Source organism: Carettochelys insculpta, chromosome 21, assembly GCF_033958435.1.
Source record: "Carettochelys insculpta isolate YL-2023 chromosome 21, ASM3395843v1, whole genome shotgun sequence".
Classification (NCBI taxonomy): domain Eukaryota; kingdom Metazoa; phylum Chordata; order Testudines; family Carettochelyidae; genus Carettochelys; species Carettochelys insculpta.
The window spans coordinates 2340891-2357617 of NC_134157.1; the positions used below are offsets into that span (position 1 = coordinate 2340891).

The 16727-nt window shown below is 65.8% G+C and overlaps 1 protein-coding gene across 2 annotated transcripts in view; it reads left to right on the forward strand.

The window, feature by feature from the left end:
- LOC142023880 (dual specificity testis-specific protein kinase 2-like) overlaps positions 1–16727 on the forward strand; it is a 69478-nt gene that overhangs the window by 45507 nt on the left and 7244 nt on the right. For both annotated transcript variants that reach the window (XM_075015292.1, XM_075015291.1), the window contains exons 6-8: positions 1454–1627; positions 2737–2820; positions 14970–15056. In XM_075015292.1, the coding sequence (XP_074871393.1) occupies positions 1454–1627; positions 2737–2820; positions 14970–15056 (345 nt within the window). The remainder of the gene's footprint in view (positions 1–1453; positions 1628–2736; positions 2821–14969; positions 15057–16727) is intronic.

The following is a 16727-nucleotide window of genomic DNA, read 5'->3' on the forward strand; positions in this document are numbered from 1 at the left end:
ATGTTGCGTAAGCTTGAAAACATCCTCTGGGCCCTGAGGCCGTGCTGAAGGGCCGGGACCTGGAGGAAGGCGAAACGCTGCACCCCTTAATTACCAGCCTCTCTGCTGATCAGAGCCCCTGCCGATCCCAGCCGAGCCATGCCGGAGGGCTGAGATGAGCAGGGGGCTCACACAGGGTCTGTCACTCCATTATGAGCCCATGATCTCTGGACACACAACTGCCTCGTCTGCCCGTCTCTCTGTAGCTATAGCTACCCACGCCAAACAGGGTCAGCGGACCTGAGCTGCTTCTGGCTAGTCCCTGTGAGGCACATGGGGATCTATAGTGGGGCTCTCAGCACCCAGGTCATAGCAGGAATGGGGTCTCCCCTCTCCGGGGGCTTCCTTCTGGGGTCTGGATGGAGCAGGGAAGGTCTCACTGCCATTGTTTGCGGGTTCACAGAGGAGTTGCAGTTGCAATAGCTGGGTTATGGCCCCTGGGCAGCACAGGGCCCCATGGCTTCCGCCCGCGCTTGCTGTAGGAGACCGTTCCCCTGCGTGAGGGGAGGAGTGATTCTTTCCACTGAATAAATAAACTCATCTGTTCATTTACTCCTCTGCTCATCTCTTCCATCCCACGGTGTCCTCTGGGCTTGGAGGGGTGAGGGGGTAGGGATGGAGGTGCAAGGATGCATGTTCCCCCTCACTCTTGGGCTGACAGGGTGTCTGTCTCACACCCACGCTAAGGCTGTTTGAAGTAGACTGCCCAGGTGGCTGCAGGTATGAGAGAAGTGGGCCTTGAGCCCTTCCCCCACTCACGCTGTTCTCCTGCAGAATGGCTCCTTTCCTGCTGGGGGAAGCTTGAGAGAAACACAAAAGCCGTGTGCAGAGAGGGGTGGTGGTGCAGGACCTGTGCCTGGCCTATTGGCCATGGCTTCCCCATCTCTGCAGCCCTCTCCAGGGCACTCGGAATGGGTTTAGGACGGCTGTGAGGGATCTGAGCCTGTCTCCTGGGGAGGGGTAAGCCCTAAACAGAGCATTCTGACAGGAGAGGCAGTCTGGGCTAATGGTTTGAACAGGAAGTTGAAGGAAGCGGGGCCTGGGAGCTGTTCCTCTGCCATTGACTCACTGCGCAACCTTGGGCAAGTCACTTAAAACGCTCTTGCTTCAATTTCTCGTTGGACGAGGACAGCCCCTCTGGGGGTGGTGAGGGTCAGCTCATGTCTGTCCGGTGCTGCTCGGAGCTATGGCTGGAACTGGTCATTGGAAAGCTCCATCCTGCACGCGTCACCCAAAAACACTCCATCCCCACTGCAACCCTCCATGGAAATGGGCACCTGGGGCCTCCCTCCCCAGCTCGGCTGAATGCGGGGGAGGTGTGCCTGGGAAGGGGGTGGTGTTGGGGTGGAGGTGGAGGCTCAGCTGAGGGGTGCGTGGAACTTTCAGACGAGCAGGCCTGTGGGACTCGTTTCAGAACTGCCTCATTCGCGTCACCCAGCGAGGCCGGGAAGCTTTGGTGACGGATTTTGGCCTGGCCAGGGAGGTCGTGGAGCTGCCTGTGAAGAACCCGGAGAGGAAGCTGTCCCTGGTGGGCTCGGCCTTCTGGATGGCGCCTGAAATGCTGCGGGGGGAGCCGTACGACAGGAAGGTACGGTACTGCCTCCCTGCCCTGCGGGTGTCCACCAGGCCCAGGTCAGGTCCCGCCTGTGGCTCTGCAGAGCCTCCCACGCAATCAGTACTGTCAGCTCCTCTTCCAGAGAGTGACTCCATGGCCTTGAGTTTGTGGTCTGTGGCTGGTTTGCTCCACACCAGTGGGGTCCGGGGCCTGGGTGAGCGTCACCAGGCATGGTGAGGCTTCTGGCCAGACCCTCCAGCATGAGGGCAAACAACTTGGGCTAGAGACTCTTTCTACCTTGGGTTAGGTGGAACAGGAAAGCTCTGTTTCCCATCACGAGCTCTGCTCTACCTTCCTTCACCCCAACTCTGCTCTCTCCAGCAAGGCGTGGGGGCATGCAAGCTGGCTGTGTAAGTTCCTTTGGAGCTGAGAGGTTCTGAGGCTTGGCTGGCCTGGCTAGATTGTGACTGTTTGCAGTACATAGTCTCCCTGCTTTGGAGAAAGAGATGGTGACGTTTCTGTTGAAGAAAACAGTTGAGAAGGCTGCTTGGTTACTATAGGGCTGTGTAACTGCTGTGATCTCTCTGCTCTGGGTGTTTATGTGCATGCCACTATACAGGTGCCAGCAACACTGAATGAAGCTTTAGGGACATGAAGAGAAGGAGAACATCGTATTGCAGTTACTTACGTAAGAATGAGCTGCAGACACTGGGGTGAACAGCCCAACCTCTTGCAGCGTTTTGGGCGTTTGTCTAAACGACCCGTTGTAGAAATTACTTTGGGGCCTGCCTATCCAGGAGGTCAGGCTACAAGGGCCCCCTAGGTCTTGGTATCTATGGAAGAGGTGTCACTGGGTCTTTGCCATGTGCACTGAGTTCACCCTGTCCCCCCACCCGCAGCATTTTATATTGGCTGAAACACAGCACCTCTTGCGATTCCCTGTGTTGTACGTTAAAAGGAAGCCAGCAGCATGGTGAATGCCAGCAGACAGCGAGCGGCAAGGGACTGTTCTCTTGTAACGCATTTCCCTGGACCGGAGAGACCCTTGCTTTGGGGTGAGCTCAGCTCAGGATCTCTCTGACTGCCCTGCTCTCTCATGCACCAGAGTCCCACTCACTCCATCTTTCTGCCCCCTCTTGCAGGTGGACGTGTTCTCGTTTGGCATAGTCCTGTGCGAAATACTGGGCAGAATTCCCGCTGACCCGGAAGTGCTTCCCAGGACGCAGGTAGCTATTACTGCAGCCCAAGTCTCCCCACATGCCCGGAAGTTGTTCGGTGCCTGTGGCTTGTTTAACTCTATGGAGCATTGGCTTGCACTCCCAAAAGTGCACACACCCTGCACTCCCCCTGCTCACGCTGATTAAAATGTTCCAGTGGGGTTTGCTGTGCTAGGATGGTAGTTTGGTCAGCCAATGTCATTTAGTTGCGTGGAAAGCCATCAGCTTTGATCAGATGAAGCTGCTTTTCTGAAATGCCATTTCCCACCCCCCCCGGGGTTTTCATCTCAGCCCTCTGCGAGACATTCCCTTTTGCACGCACGTCTCCCTTCTAAGTCGCACCGTTCGCTCAGAGCCCTGCGATTCATTCCATCACGATATTTCGATCATTGTCACCAGGGTGGGTGCTTGGTTTGCATTTTAAAACGATGGCACCGTTTGTTTCAACGTGGCCCAACCAGAAATGCTACAAAGTTTGTTTCTATTCCCACGGCCTTGTCCAGCCCAATGTGGCAGTGTTGGACCTTCCCCTGGGGTGGAAATGCCCCCCCCAAGCAGCTCTGCTTCTCGGAGAGAGAAGGACGGAAAGAACTGGGAAGAGCCTGAGGCTGTGTGCACAAGAGGAAGGGAATCCCTCCAAAAAGTGGTGCGTCTGGGGATACAGAACCATTGAGAGGCTGCAAAGGGCTGCAAAGGGCTGAGCTCATGCTGCAAGCCTGGAGCTCACATTGCCAGCGAGGGCTCAGCACCTCCCAGGATGGAGCCCACTGATTGGCTGCTACTTATTCATCTCCATCTTAGATACCGAAAGACGGTGGGCCCCATCACCATGGTAACTCAGCACCTCAGGCTGTTGGCTGCATTAGTCATCGCCCTGCCCCCATGCACTAGGGCAGTGTTGTCATCCCCACTGATAGACAGGAGCTCAGGTAGCCCGAGATTAAGAGCCAGGTTTCGAAGGTGCCTGAAGGTGCAGGTGCCCACCTGCTGGGAATGGCAGAAGCTTCTGTCTGGGAATGAGGAACTTAAAAGAACATTCGGCCCCCGCGCCCGCCCCAGGCCTATCCGCACAGGAGAGCGGAAGCCCAGCCCAGCCCAGCCCAGTGACACAGGAGGTTTGGAGCAGAGCAGGGGTTTGAACCGGATGTCACCTGACGCCTCACCCTGGCCACTGGAGGCCCATTCCTTGCAGTTTGTGAAACCCTTTCGGGCCGGTCGCACGAGAGGGCCAGTGTTGCGGGGGGGTCTCGGGAGTCTTATCCTGGCTCCCCGGCTCCCCGGCCAATCGGTGGTATTTGCGAAGGGCCTTTGCCTGGCACCTCGGTGGGCTCACCCGGCCGTGCAGCGGCTCCGGCAGAGGGGCGCAGCTTCATACCTGCAGCAGCACTGCGAGCTCCCCTGCTGAGGGGCGCGAAGCCTGGTCTGTGTCCCGGCGTCGCTGCACCACCTCTCCTCCTCCTCCCTGGGGCCACATTTCACTGCTGCGCAAGCCTCAGGGCAAACTAGGGCCCAGGTGCCGGATCTGGCCCCCCAGGCCAATGGATCCCGCCCGCAGGCTGAGCGGGAACCTCGGCCAGGCAGGCTTGTGCCTGTCCCGCTCCCACGGGCCCTCAGAAAATCTGGCTGCGGCGCCTCTTCATCTGTGAACAGCTGTGGGCCCCGGGGAGAGAGGGTAGAGGCACCGGGTGCTGCCCCCCAGCACAATCTTGCAGCTCCTTTTGGCTGGTTTTCCAGCCTCCCTCCCGGACCCCGCTCCCCTGCTGCACCCCAATCCCTTCCCCCATCCCCCTGCTGCACCCCACCTCCCTCCCAGACCCCGCTCCCCTGCTGCACCCCAGTCCCTTCCCCCATCCCCCTGCTGCACCCCACCTCCCTCCCAGACCCCGCTCCCCTGCTGCACCCCAGTCCCTTCCCCCATCCCCCTGCTGCACCCCACCTCCCTCCCAGACCCCGCTGCCCTGCTGCACCCCAGTCCCTTCCACCATCCCCCTGCTGCACCCACCTCCCTCCCGGACCCCGCTGCCCTGCTGCACCCCAATCCCTTCCCCCATCCCCCTGCTGCATCCCACCTCCCTCCCAGACCCCGCTCCACTGCTGCTGCACCCCAGTCCCTTCCCCCATCCCCCTGCTGCACCCCACCTCCCTCCCGGACCCCGCTGCCCTGCTGCACCCCAGTCCCTTCCACCATCCCCCTGCTGCACCCACCTCCCTCCCGGACCCCGCTGCCCTGCTGCACCCCAATCCCTTCCCCCATCCCCCTGCTGCACCCCACCTCCCTCCCAGACCCCGCTCCCCTGCTGCATCCCAGTCCCTTCCCCCATCCCCCTGCTGCATCCCACCTCCCTCCCAGACCCCACTGCCCTGCTGCACCCCAGTCCCTTCCCCCATCCCCCTGCTGCACCCCACCTCCCTCCCAGACCCCGCTGCCCTGCTGCACCCCAATCCCTTCCCCCATCCCCCTGCTGCATCCCACCTCCCTCCCAGACCCCGCTGCCCTGCTGCACCCCAATCCCTTCCCCCATCCCCCTGCTGCATCCCACCTCCCTCCCAGACCCCGCTCCCCTGCTGCACCCCAGTCCCTTCCCCCATCCCCCTGCTGCATCCCACCTCCCTCCCAGACCCCGCTCCCCTGCTGCACCCCAGTCCCTTCCCCCATCCCCCTGCTGCACCCCACCTCCCTCCCAGACCCCGCTGCCCTGCTGCACCCCAGTAACTTCCCCCATCCCCCTGCTGCACCCCACCTCCCTCCCAGACCCCGCTCCCCTGCTGCATCCCAATCCCTTCCCCCATTCCCCTGCTGCACCCCACCTCCTTCCCGGACCCCGCTCCCCTGCTGCATCCCAGTCCCTTCCCCCATCCCCCTGCTGCACCCCACCTCCCTCCCAGACCCCGCTCCCCTGCTGCACCCCAATCCCTTCCCCCATCCCCCTGCTGCATCCCACCTCCCTCCCAGACCCCGCTCCCCTGCTGCATCCCAGTCCCTTCCCCCATCCCCCTGCTGCATCCCACCTCCCTCCCAGACCCCGCTGCCCTGCTGCACCCCAATCCCTTCCCCCATCCCCCTGCTGCATCCCACCTCCCTCCCAGACCCCGCTCCCCTGCTGCATCCCAGTCCCTTCCCCCATCCCCCTGCTGCATCCCACCTCCCTCCCAGACCCCGCTCCCCTGCTGCACCCCAGTCCTTCCCCCATCCCCCTGCTGCACCCACCTCCCTCCCGGACCCCGCTGCCCTGCTGCACCCCAGTCCCTTCCCCCATCCCCCTGCTGCACCCCACCTCCCTCCCAGACCCCGCTCCCCTGCTGCATCCCAATCCCTTCCCCCATCCCCCTGCTGCATCCCACCTCCCTCCCACACCCCGCTGCCCTGCTGCACCCCAGTCCCTTCCCCCATCCCCCTGCTGCATCCCACCTCCCTCCCGGACCCTGCTCCCCTGCTGCACCCCAGTCCCTTCCCCCATCCCCCTGCTGCATCCCACCTCCCTCCCACACCCCGCTGCCCTGCTGCACCCCAGTCCCTTCCACCATCCCCCTGCTGCATCCCACCTCCCTCCCAGACCCCGCTGCCCTGCTGCACCCCACCTCCCTCCCAGACCCCACTGCCCTGCTGCACCCCAGTCCCTTCCACCATCCCCCTGCTGCACCCCACCTCCCTCCCAGACCCCGCTCCCCTGCTGCATCCCAGTCCCTTCCCCCATCCCCCTGCTGCACCCCACCTCCCTCCCAGACCCCGCTCCCCTGCTGCATCCCAATCCCTTCCCCCATCCCCCTGCTGCACCCCACCTCCCTCCCAGACCCCGCTCCCCTGCTGCATCCCAGTCCCTTCCCCCATCCCCCTGCTGCACCCACCTCCCTACCGGACCCCGCTCCCCTGCTGCACCCCAGTCCCTTCCCCCATCCCCCTGCTGCACCCCACCTCCCTCCCAGACCCCGCTCCCCTGCTGCACCCCAGTCCCTTCCCCCATCCCCCTGCTGCACCCCACCTCCCTCCCAGACCCCGCTCCCCTGCTGCACCCCAGTCCCTTCCACCATCCCCCTGCTGCACCCACCTCCCTCCCAGACCCCGCTGCCCTGCTGCACCCCAGTCCCTTCCCCCATCCCCCTGCTGCACCCCACCTCCCTCCCAGACCCCGCTCCCCTGCTGCACCCCAGTCCCTTCCACCATCCCCCTGCTGCATCCCACCTCCTTCTCAGACCCCGCTCCCCTGCTGCACCCCAGTCCCTTCCCCCATCCCCCTGCTGCATCCCACCTCCTTCTCAGACCCCGCTCCCCTGCTGCACCCCAGTCCCTTCCCCCGTCCCCCTTCTGCACCCCACCTCCCTCCCAGACCCCGCTCCCCTGCTGCACCCCAGTCCCTTCCCCCATCCCCCTGCTGCATCCCACCTCCCTCCCAGACCCCGCTGCCCTGCTGCACCCCAGTCCCTTCCCCCATCCCCCTGCTGCACCCCACCTCCCTCCCAGACCCCGCTCCCCTGCTGCACCCCAGTCCCTTCCACCATCCCCCTGCTGCACCCACCTCCCTCCCAGACCCCACTGCCCTGCTGCACCCCAGTCCCTTCCCCCATCCCCCTGCTGCATCCCACCTCCCTCCCAGACCCCGCTCCCCTGCTGCACCCCAGTCCCTTCCCCCATCCCCCTGCTGCACCCCACCTCCCTCCCAGACCCCGCTGCCCTGCTGCACCCCAGTCCCTTCCCCCATCCCCCTGCTGCACCCCACCTCCCTCCCAGACCCCACTGCCCTGCTGCACCCCAGTCCCTTCCCCCATCCCCCTGCTGCACCCCACCTCCCTCCCAGACCCCGCTGCCCTGCTGCACCCCAGTCCCTTCCCCCATCCCCCTGCTGCACCCCACCTCCCTCCCAGACCCCGCTCCCCTGCTGCATCCCAGTCCCTTCCCCCATCCCCCTGCTGCACCCCACCTCCTTCCCGGACCCCGCTGCCCTGCTGCACCCCAGTCCCTTCCCCCATCCCCCTGCTGCACCCCACCTCCCTCCCAGACCCCGCTCCCCTGCTGCACCCCAGTCCCTTCCCCCATCCCCCTGCTGCACCCCACCTCCCTCCCGGACCCCGCTGCCCTGCTGCACCCCAGTCCCTTCCACCATCCCCCTGCTGCACCCACCTCCCTCCCGGACCCCGCTGCCCTGCTGCACCCCAGTCCCTTCCCCCATCCCCCTGCTGCATCCCACCTCCCTCCCGGACCCCGCTGCCCTGCTGCACCCCAGTCCCTTCCCCCATCCCCCTGCTGCACCCCACCTCCCTCCCGGACCCCGCTGCCCTGCTGCACCCCAGTCCCTTCCACCATCCCCCTGCTGCACCCACCTCCCTACCGGACCCCGCTGCCCTGCTGCACCCCAATCCCTTCCCCCATCCCCCTGCTGCACCCCACCTCCCTCCCAGACCCCGCTCCCCTGCTGCATCCCAGTCCCTTCCCCCATCCCCCTGCTGCATCCCACCTCCCTCCCAGACCCCACTGCCCTGCTGCACCCCAGTCCCTTCCCCCATCCCCCTGCTGCACCCCACCTCCCTCCCAGACCCCGCTCCCCTGCTGCACCCCAATCCCTTCCCCCATCCCCCTGCTGCACCCCACCTCCCTCCCAGACCCCGCTCCCCTGCTGCACCCCAGTCCCTTCCCCATCCCCCTGCTGCATCCCACCTCCCTCCCAGACCCCGCTCCCCTGCTGCACCCCAGTCCCTTCCCCCATCCCCCTGCTGCACCCACCTCCCTCCCGGACCCCGCTCCCCTGCTGCTGCACCCCAGTCCCTTCCCCCATCCCCCTGCTGCACCCCACCTCCCTCCCAGACCCCGCTCCCCTGCTGCAACCCAGTCCCTTCCCCCATCCCCCTGCTGCACCCCACCTCCCTCCCAGACCCCGCTCCCCTGCTGCACCCCAGTCCCTTCCCCCATCCCCCTGCTGCACCCCACCTCCCTCCCAGACCCCGCTCCCCTGCTGCAACCCAGTCCCTTCCCCCATCCCCCTGCTGCACCCCACCTCCCTCCCAGACCCCGCTCCCCTGCTGCACCCCAGTCCCTTCCCCCATCCCCCTGCTGCACCCCACCTCCCTCCCACACCCCACTTCCCTGCTGCACCCCACTTCCCTCCCACACCCCGCTCCCCTGCTGCACCCCACTTCCCTCCCACACCCCACTTCCCTGCTGCACCCCACTTCCCTCCCACACCCCACTTCCCTGCTGCACCCCACCTCCCTCCCAGACCCCGCTCCCCTGCTGCAACCCAGTCCCTTCCCCCATCCCCCTGCTGCACCCCACCTCCCTCCCAGACCCCGCTCCCCTGCTGCACCCCAGTCCCTTCCCCCATCCCCCTGCTGCACCCACCTCCCTCCCAGACCCCGCTCCCCTGCTGCAACCCAGTCCCTTCCCCCATCCCCCTGCTGCATCCACCTCCCTCCCGGACCCCGCTCCCCTGCTGCATCCCAGTCCCTTCCCCCATCCCCCTGCTGCACCCCACCTCCCTCCCAGACCCCGCTCCCCTGCTGCACCCCAATCCCTTCCCCCATCCCCCTGCTGCACCCCACCTCCCTCCCAGACCCCGCTCCCCTGCTGCAACCCAGTCCCTTCCCCCATCCCCCTGCTGCATCCACCTCCCTCCCGGACCCCACTCCCCTGCTGCACCCCAGTCCCTTCCCCCATCCCCCTGCTGCATCCCACCTCCCTCCCAGACCCCGCTCCCCTGCTGCACCCCAGTCCCTTCCCCCATCCCCCTGCTGCACCCCACCTCCCTCCCAGACCCCGCTCCCCTGCTGCACCCCAATCCCTTCCCCCATCCCCCTGATGCACCCCACCTCCCTCCCAGACCCCGCTCCCCTGCTGCATCCCAATCCCTTCCCCCATCCCCCTGCTGCACCCCACCTCCCTCCCAGACCCCGCTCCCCTGCTGCATCCCAATCCCTTCCCCCATCCCCCTGCTGCACCCCACCTCCTTCCCAGACCCCGCTCCCCTGCTGCATCCCAGTCCCTTCCCCCATCCCCCTGCTGCACCCCACCTCCCTCCCAGACCCCGCTCCCCTGCTGCATCCCAGTCCCTTCCCCCATCCCCCTGCTGCACCCAACCTCCCTCCCAGACCCCGCTCCCCTGCTGCACCCCAGTCCCTTCCCCCATCCCCCTGCTGCACCCCACCTCCCTCCCAGACCCCGCTCCCCTGCTGCATCCCAGTCCCTTCCCCCATCCCCCTGCTGCACACCACCTTCCTCCCAGACCCCGCTCCCCTGCTGCACCCCAGTCCCTTCCCCCATCCCCCTGCTGCACCCCACCTCCCTCCCAGACCCCGCTCCCCTGCTGCATCCCAGTCCCTTCCCCCATCCCCCTGCTGCACACCACCTCCCTCCCAGACCCCGCTCCCCTGCTGCACCCCAGGCCCTTCCCCCATCCCCCTGCTGCACCCCACCTCCCTCCCGGACCCCGCTCCCCTGCTGCATCCCAGTCCCTTCCCCCATCCCCCTGCTGCATCCCACCTCCCTCCCGGACCCTGCTCCCCTGCTGCACCCCAGTCCCTTCCCCCATCCCCCTGCTGCACCCCACCTCCCTCCCGGACCCCGCTGCCCTGCTGCACCCCAGTCCCTTCCCCCATCCCCCTGCTGCACCCCACCTCCCTCCCAGACCCCGCTGCCCTGCTGCACCCCAGTCCCTTCCCCCATCCCCCTGCTGCATCCCACCTCCCTCCCAGACCCCGCTCCCCTGCTGCACCCCAGTCCCTTCCCCCATCCCCCTGCTGCACCCCACCTCCCTCCCAGACCCCGCTCCCCTGCTGCACCCCAGTCCCTTCCCCCATCCCCCTGCTGCATCCCACCTCCCTCCCGGACCCCGCTCCCCTGCTGCACCCCAGTCCCTTCCCCCATCCCCCTGCTGCACCCCACCTCCCTCCCAGACCCCGCTCCCCTGCTGCACCCCAGTCCCTTCCCCCATCCCCCTGCTGCATCCCACCTCCCTCCCAGACCCCGCTCCCCTGCTGCACCCCAGGCCCTTCCCCCATCCCCCTGCTGCACCCCACCTCCCTCCCGGACCCCGCTCCCCTGCTGCATCCCAGTCCCTTCCCCCATCCCCCTGCTGCATCCCACCTCCCTCCCGGACCCTGCTCCCCTGCTGCACCCCAGTCCCTTCCCCCATCCCCCTGCTGCACCCCACCTCCCTCCCGGACCCCGCTGCCCTGCTGCACCCCAGTCCCTTCCCCCATCCCCCTGCTGCACCCCACCTCCCTCCCAGACCCCGCTGCCCTGCTGCACCCCAGTCCCTTCCCCCATCCCCCTGCTGCATCCCACCTCCCTCCCAGACCCCGCTCCCCTGCTGCACCCCAGTCCCTTCCCCCATCCCCCTGCTGCACCCCACCTCCCTCCCAGACCCCGCTCCCCTGCTGCACCCCAGTCCCTTCCCCCATCCCCCTGCTGCACCCCACCTCCCTCCCAGACCCCGCTCCCCTGCTGCACCCCAGTCCCTTCCCCCATCCCCCTGCTGCACCCCACCTCCCTCCCGGACCCCGCTGCCCTGCTGCATCCCAGTCCCTTCCCCCATCCCCCTGCTGCATCCCACCTCCTTCCCGGACCCCGCTGCCCTGCTGCACCCCAGTCCCTTCCCCCATCCCCCTGCTCCACCCCACCTCCCTCCCAGACCCCGCTCCCCTGCTGCAGCCTAATCCCTTCCCCCGTCCCCCTTCTGCACCCCACCTCCCTCCCAGACCCCGCTCCCCTGCTGCACCCCAGTCCCTTCCCCCCTCCCCCTGCTGCACCCCACCTCCCTCCCAGACCCCGCTCCCCTGCTGCACCCCAGTCCCTTCCCCCCTCCCCCTGCTGCACCCCACCTCCCTCCCAGACCCCGCTCCCCTGCTGCACCCCAGTCCCTTCCCCCCTCCCCCTGCTGCACCCCACCTCCCTCCCAGACCCCGCTCCCCTGCTGCACCCCAATCTCTTCCCCCATCCCCCTACTGCATCCCACCTCCCTCCCAGACCCCGCTCCCCTGCTGCACCCCAATCCCTTCCCCCATCCCCCTGCTGCACCCCACCTCCCTCCCGGACCCCGCTGCCCTGCTGCACCCCAGTAACTTCCCCCAGCCCCCTTCTGCACTCCACCTCCCTACGAGACCCCACCCCTCCACTGCACCCCAGTCCCTTCCCCTATGCCCCTTCTGCACCCAACCTCCCTCCCAGACCCCACTCCCCTGCTGCACCCCAATCTCTTCCCCCATCCCCCTACTGCACCCCACCTCCCTCCCAGACCCCGCTCCCCTGCTGCACCCCAATCCTTACCCCCATCCCCCTGCTGCATCCCACCTCCCTCCCACACCCCGCTCCCCTGCTGCACCCCAATCCCTTCCCCCATCCCCCTGCTGCACCCCACCTCCTTCCCGGACCCCGCTGCCCTGCTGCACCCCAGTAACTTCCCCCAGCCCCCTTCTGCACTCCACCTCCCTACGAGACCCCACCCCTCCACTGCACCCCAGTCCCTTCCCCTATGCCCCTTCTGCACCCAACCTCCCTCCCAGACCCCGCTCCCCTGCTGCACCCCAATCTCTTCCCCCATCCCCCTGCTGCACCCCACCTCCCTCCCAGACCCCGCTCCCCTGCTGCACCCCAATCCTTACCCCCATCCCCCTGCTGCACCCAACCTCCCTCCCAGACCCCACTCTCCTACTGCACCCCAGTCCCTTCCCCCATCCCCCTGCTGCACCCCACCTCCCTCCCGGACCCCGCTCCCCTGCTCCACCCCAATCCCTTCCCCCATCCCCCTGCTGCACCCCACCTCCCTCCCGGACCCCGCTGCCCTGCTGCACCCAATCCCTTCCCCCATCCCCCTGCTGCATCCCACCTCCCTCCCAGACCCCGCTCCCCTGCTGCACCCCAGTCCCTTCCCCCCTCCCCCTGCTGCACCCCACCTCCCTCTCAGACCCCGCTGCCCTGCTGCACCCCAGTAACTTCCCCCAGCCCGCTTCTGCACTCCACCTCCCTACGAGACCCCACCCCTCCACTGCACCCCAGTCCCTTCCCCTATGCCCCTTCTGCACCCAACCTCCCTCCCAGACCCCACTCTCCTACTGCACCCCAATCCCTTCCCCATCCCCCTGCTGCACCCCACCTCCCTTCTGGACCCCGCTCCCCTGCTGCACCCCAGTCCCTTCCCCCATCCCCCTGCTGCACCCCACCTCCCTCCCAGACCCCGCTCCCCTGCTGCACCCCAGTCCCTTCCCCCATCCCCCTGCTGCACCCCACCTCCTTCCCGGACCCCGCTGCCCTGCTGCACCCCAGTCCCTTCCCCCATCCCCCTGCTGCACCCCACCTCCCTCCCAGACCCCGCTCCCCTGCTGCACCCCAGTCCCTTCCCCCATCCCCCTGCTGCACCCACCTCCCTCCCAGACCCCGCTCCCCTGCTGCACCCCAGTCCCTTCCCCCATCCCCCTGCTGCACCCACCTCCCTCCCAGACCCCGCTCCCCTGCTGCACCCCAGTCCCTTCCCCCATCCCCCTGCTGCATCCCACCTCCCTCCCAGACCCCGCTCCCCTGCTGCACCCCAATCCCTTCCCCCATCCCCCTGCTGCATCCCACCTCCCTCCCAGACCCCGCTCCCCTGCTGCATCCCAGTCCCTTCCCCCATCCCCCTGCTGCATCCCACCTCCCTCCCAGACCCCGCTCCCCTGCTGCACCCCAATCCCTTCCCCCATCCCCCTGCTGCACCCCACCTCCCTCCCAGACCCCGCTCCCCTGCTGCATCCCAATCCCTTCCCCCATCCCCCTGCTGCACCCCACCTCCCTCCCAGACCCCGTTGCCCTGCTGCACCCCAGTCCCTTCCCCCATCCCCCTGCTGCACCCCACCTCCCTCCCAGACCCCGTTGCCCTGCTGCACCCCAGTCCCTTCCCCCATCCCCCTGCTACACCCCACCTCCCTCCCAGACCCCGCTCCCCTGCTGCACCCCAGTCCCTTCCCCCATCCCCCTGCTGCACCCAACGTCACTCCCAGACCCCACTTCCCTGCAGCACCCCAGTCCCTTCCCCCATCCCCCTGCTGCATCCCACCTCCCTCCCAGACCCCGCTCCCCTGCTGCACCCCAGTCCCTTCCCCCATCCCCCTGCTGCATCCCACCTCCCTCCCAGACCCCGCTCCCCTGCTGCACCCCAGTCCTTCCCCCATCCCCCTGCTGCATCCCACCTCCCTCCCGGACCCTGCTCCCCTGCTGCACCCCAGTCCCTTCCCCCATCCCCCTGCTGCATCCCACCTCCCTCCCAGACCCCACTCCCCTGCTGCACCCCAGTCCTTCCCCCATCCCCCTGCTGCACCCCACCTCCCTCCCAGACCCCGCTGCCCTGCTGCACCCCAGTCCCTTCCCCCATCCCCCTGCTGCATCCCACCTCCCTCCCAGACCCCACTCCCCTGCTGCACCCCAGTCCCTTCCCCCATCCCCCTGCTGCATCCCACCTCCCTCCCAGACCCCGCTCCCCTGCTGCACCCCAGTCCCTTCCCCCATCCCCCTGCTGCACCCCACCTCCCTCCCAGACCCCGCTCCCCTGCTGCACCCCAGTCCCTTCCCCCATCCCCCTGCTGCACCCAACCTCACTCCCAGACCCCGCTGCCCTGCTGCACCCCAGTCCCTTCCCCCATCCCCCTGCTGCATCCCACCTCCCTCCCAGACCCCGCTCCCCTGCTGCACCCCAGTCCCTTCCCCCATCCCCCTGCTGCACCCCACCTCCCTCCCAGACCCCGCTCCCCTGCTGCACCCCAGTCCCTTCCCCCATCCCCCTGCTGCACCCAACCTCACTCCCAGACCCCGCTGCCCTGCTGCACCCCAATCCCTTCCCCCATCCCCCTTCTGCACCCCACCTCCTTCTCAGACCTCGCCCCTCCTCCATTAATGTCAGAAGAAGAAGAATGTGGACCTTGACCACTTACTGAATTCTTGGAGCGCCTCCCCCCATCACAAGTGATTGTTCACCCCCGACTTAGAGGGAGATTGTTACACCCTAAGGTTCCTTGTCCTTGGTCAGCTGCCTGCAGAGAGCCATATCCTGAGCCCTGCAGTTGTCCTGGGGGGGGGGAGGTCACAATCCCATCCCCCCAGCTTTCTCCCATGGGTGCAAAGCAGTTGCTCACAACCCACATACCCCCCCAGTCAGACCATCCCCTCACCTACCAGTGACCCCATATCTCTTTGTCTCCACCAGGATTACGGCCTGGACGTGGCGGCTTTCCAAGGAATGATCAGCGACTGTCCCAAGCGGGTTTTGGACCTTGCCACTAGCTGCTGTCGGGTGGGTTTCTCCCCTGGGTTTCTTTCTCTTCCCCTCAGCTGTCACGTCTCACTTGCTGTGTATGAGAACTGTGGCAGCTGAACCTGAGCCTTTCTCCCAGCCCTCTACTCCCCCAGTGACAGGGAGACTCGGGTACCTGGCAGCAGTGGTAGGTTTTATCCTCCATGTTCTCAAAGTGTGGGATGGGACCCCAAGTGACCTGTGTTAATGGGCTCCCCAGGGCTGGTGTTAGACTTACTGGGGCCCCAGCCAGAGCCTCATGAGCCAGGCCCAAAGGTGGCAGCCCTGGGTGTTGGGGCTCAGGTTACAGGCCCTCCTGCCTGGGGCTGAAACCCAGGGGCTGTGGCTCCGCTCCTGGGGTGGTGGGGATCAGCCTGAGGTGGCCCCTCGCTGGGTTGTGTGGTAATTTTTGTTGGCCGAAGGGGGCTGTGGTACAATGACGTTTACGCCCCCGATGTAGATTAGCCACCACAGAGAGCGCTTCACCCATGTGTGACAACAGCAGAGTCCTGACCAGACTGGAGAGAAGCTGGCCATGCCGAGAGGAATTTGTGTCCGGGGTCTCGTTGTAAAGCTTGCCCTCCGCATCAAGTGGTTCAGCGAATCATAGTCACAGAGGTGGAAGGGACCTCAGGAGGTCATCTAGTCCAGCCCCCTGCTTCCATTGGGCTTGTTTAGTTTGGAAAAGAGAAGACTGATGGGGGGACATGATAGCGGTTATCAGGTATCTAAAAGGGTGTCATGAGGAGGAGGGAGAAAACTTGTTCTCCTTGGCCTCTGAGGACAGGACAAGGAGCAACGGGCTTAAACTGCAGCAAGGGAGGTTTAGGTTGGACATTAGGAAAAAGGTCCTAACTGTCAGGGTGGTCAAACAGTGGAATAAATTGCCAAGGGAGGTGGTGGAATCTCCATCTCTGGAGATATTTGAGAGCAGGTTAGATAAATGTCTGTCAGGGATGGTCTAGACAGTACTTGGTCCTGCCATGAGGGCAGGGGGCTGGACTCAATGGCCTCTCGAGGTCCCTTCCAGTCCTAAGCTGCGTCTACACGTGCACGCTACTTCGAAGTAGCGGCAGTAACTTCGAAATAGCGCCCGTCACGTCTACACGTGTTGGGCGCTATTTCGAAGTTGAAATCGACGTTAGGCGGCGAGACGTCGAAGTCGCTAACCCCATGAGGGGATGGGAATAGCGCCCTACTTCGACGTTCAACATCGAAGTAGGGACGTGTAGACGATCCGCGTCCCGCAACATCGAAATAGCGGGGTCCTCCATGGCGGCCATCAGCTGGGGGGTTGAGAGATACTCTCTCTCCAGCCCTTGCGGGGCTCTGTGGTCACCGTGGGCAGCAGCCCTTAGCCCAGGGCTTCTGGCTGCTGCTGCTGCAGCTGGGGGTCCGTGCTGCATATACAGGGTCTGCAACTAGTTGTTGGCTCTGTGTATCTTGCACTGTTTAATGAAAGTGTGTCTGGGAGGGGCCCTTTAAGGGAGCGACTTGCTGTTGAGTCCGCCCCGTGACCCTGTCTGCAGCTGTGCCTGGCATCCCTATTTCGATGTGTGCTACTTTGGCGTGTAGACGTTCCCTCGCTGTGCCTATTTCGATGTTGGGCTGAGCAACGTCGAAGTTGAACATCGACGTTGCCAGCCCTGGAGGACGTGTAGACGTTATTCA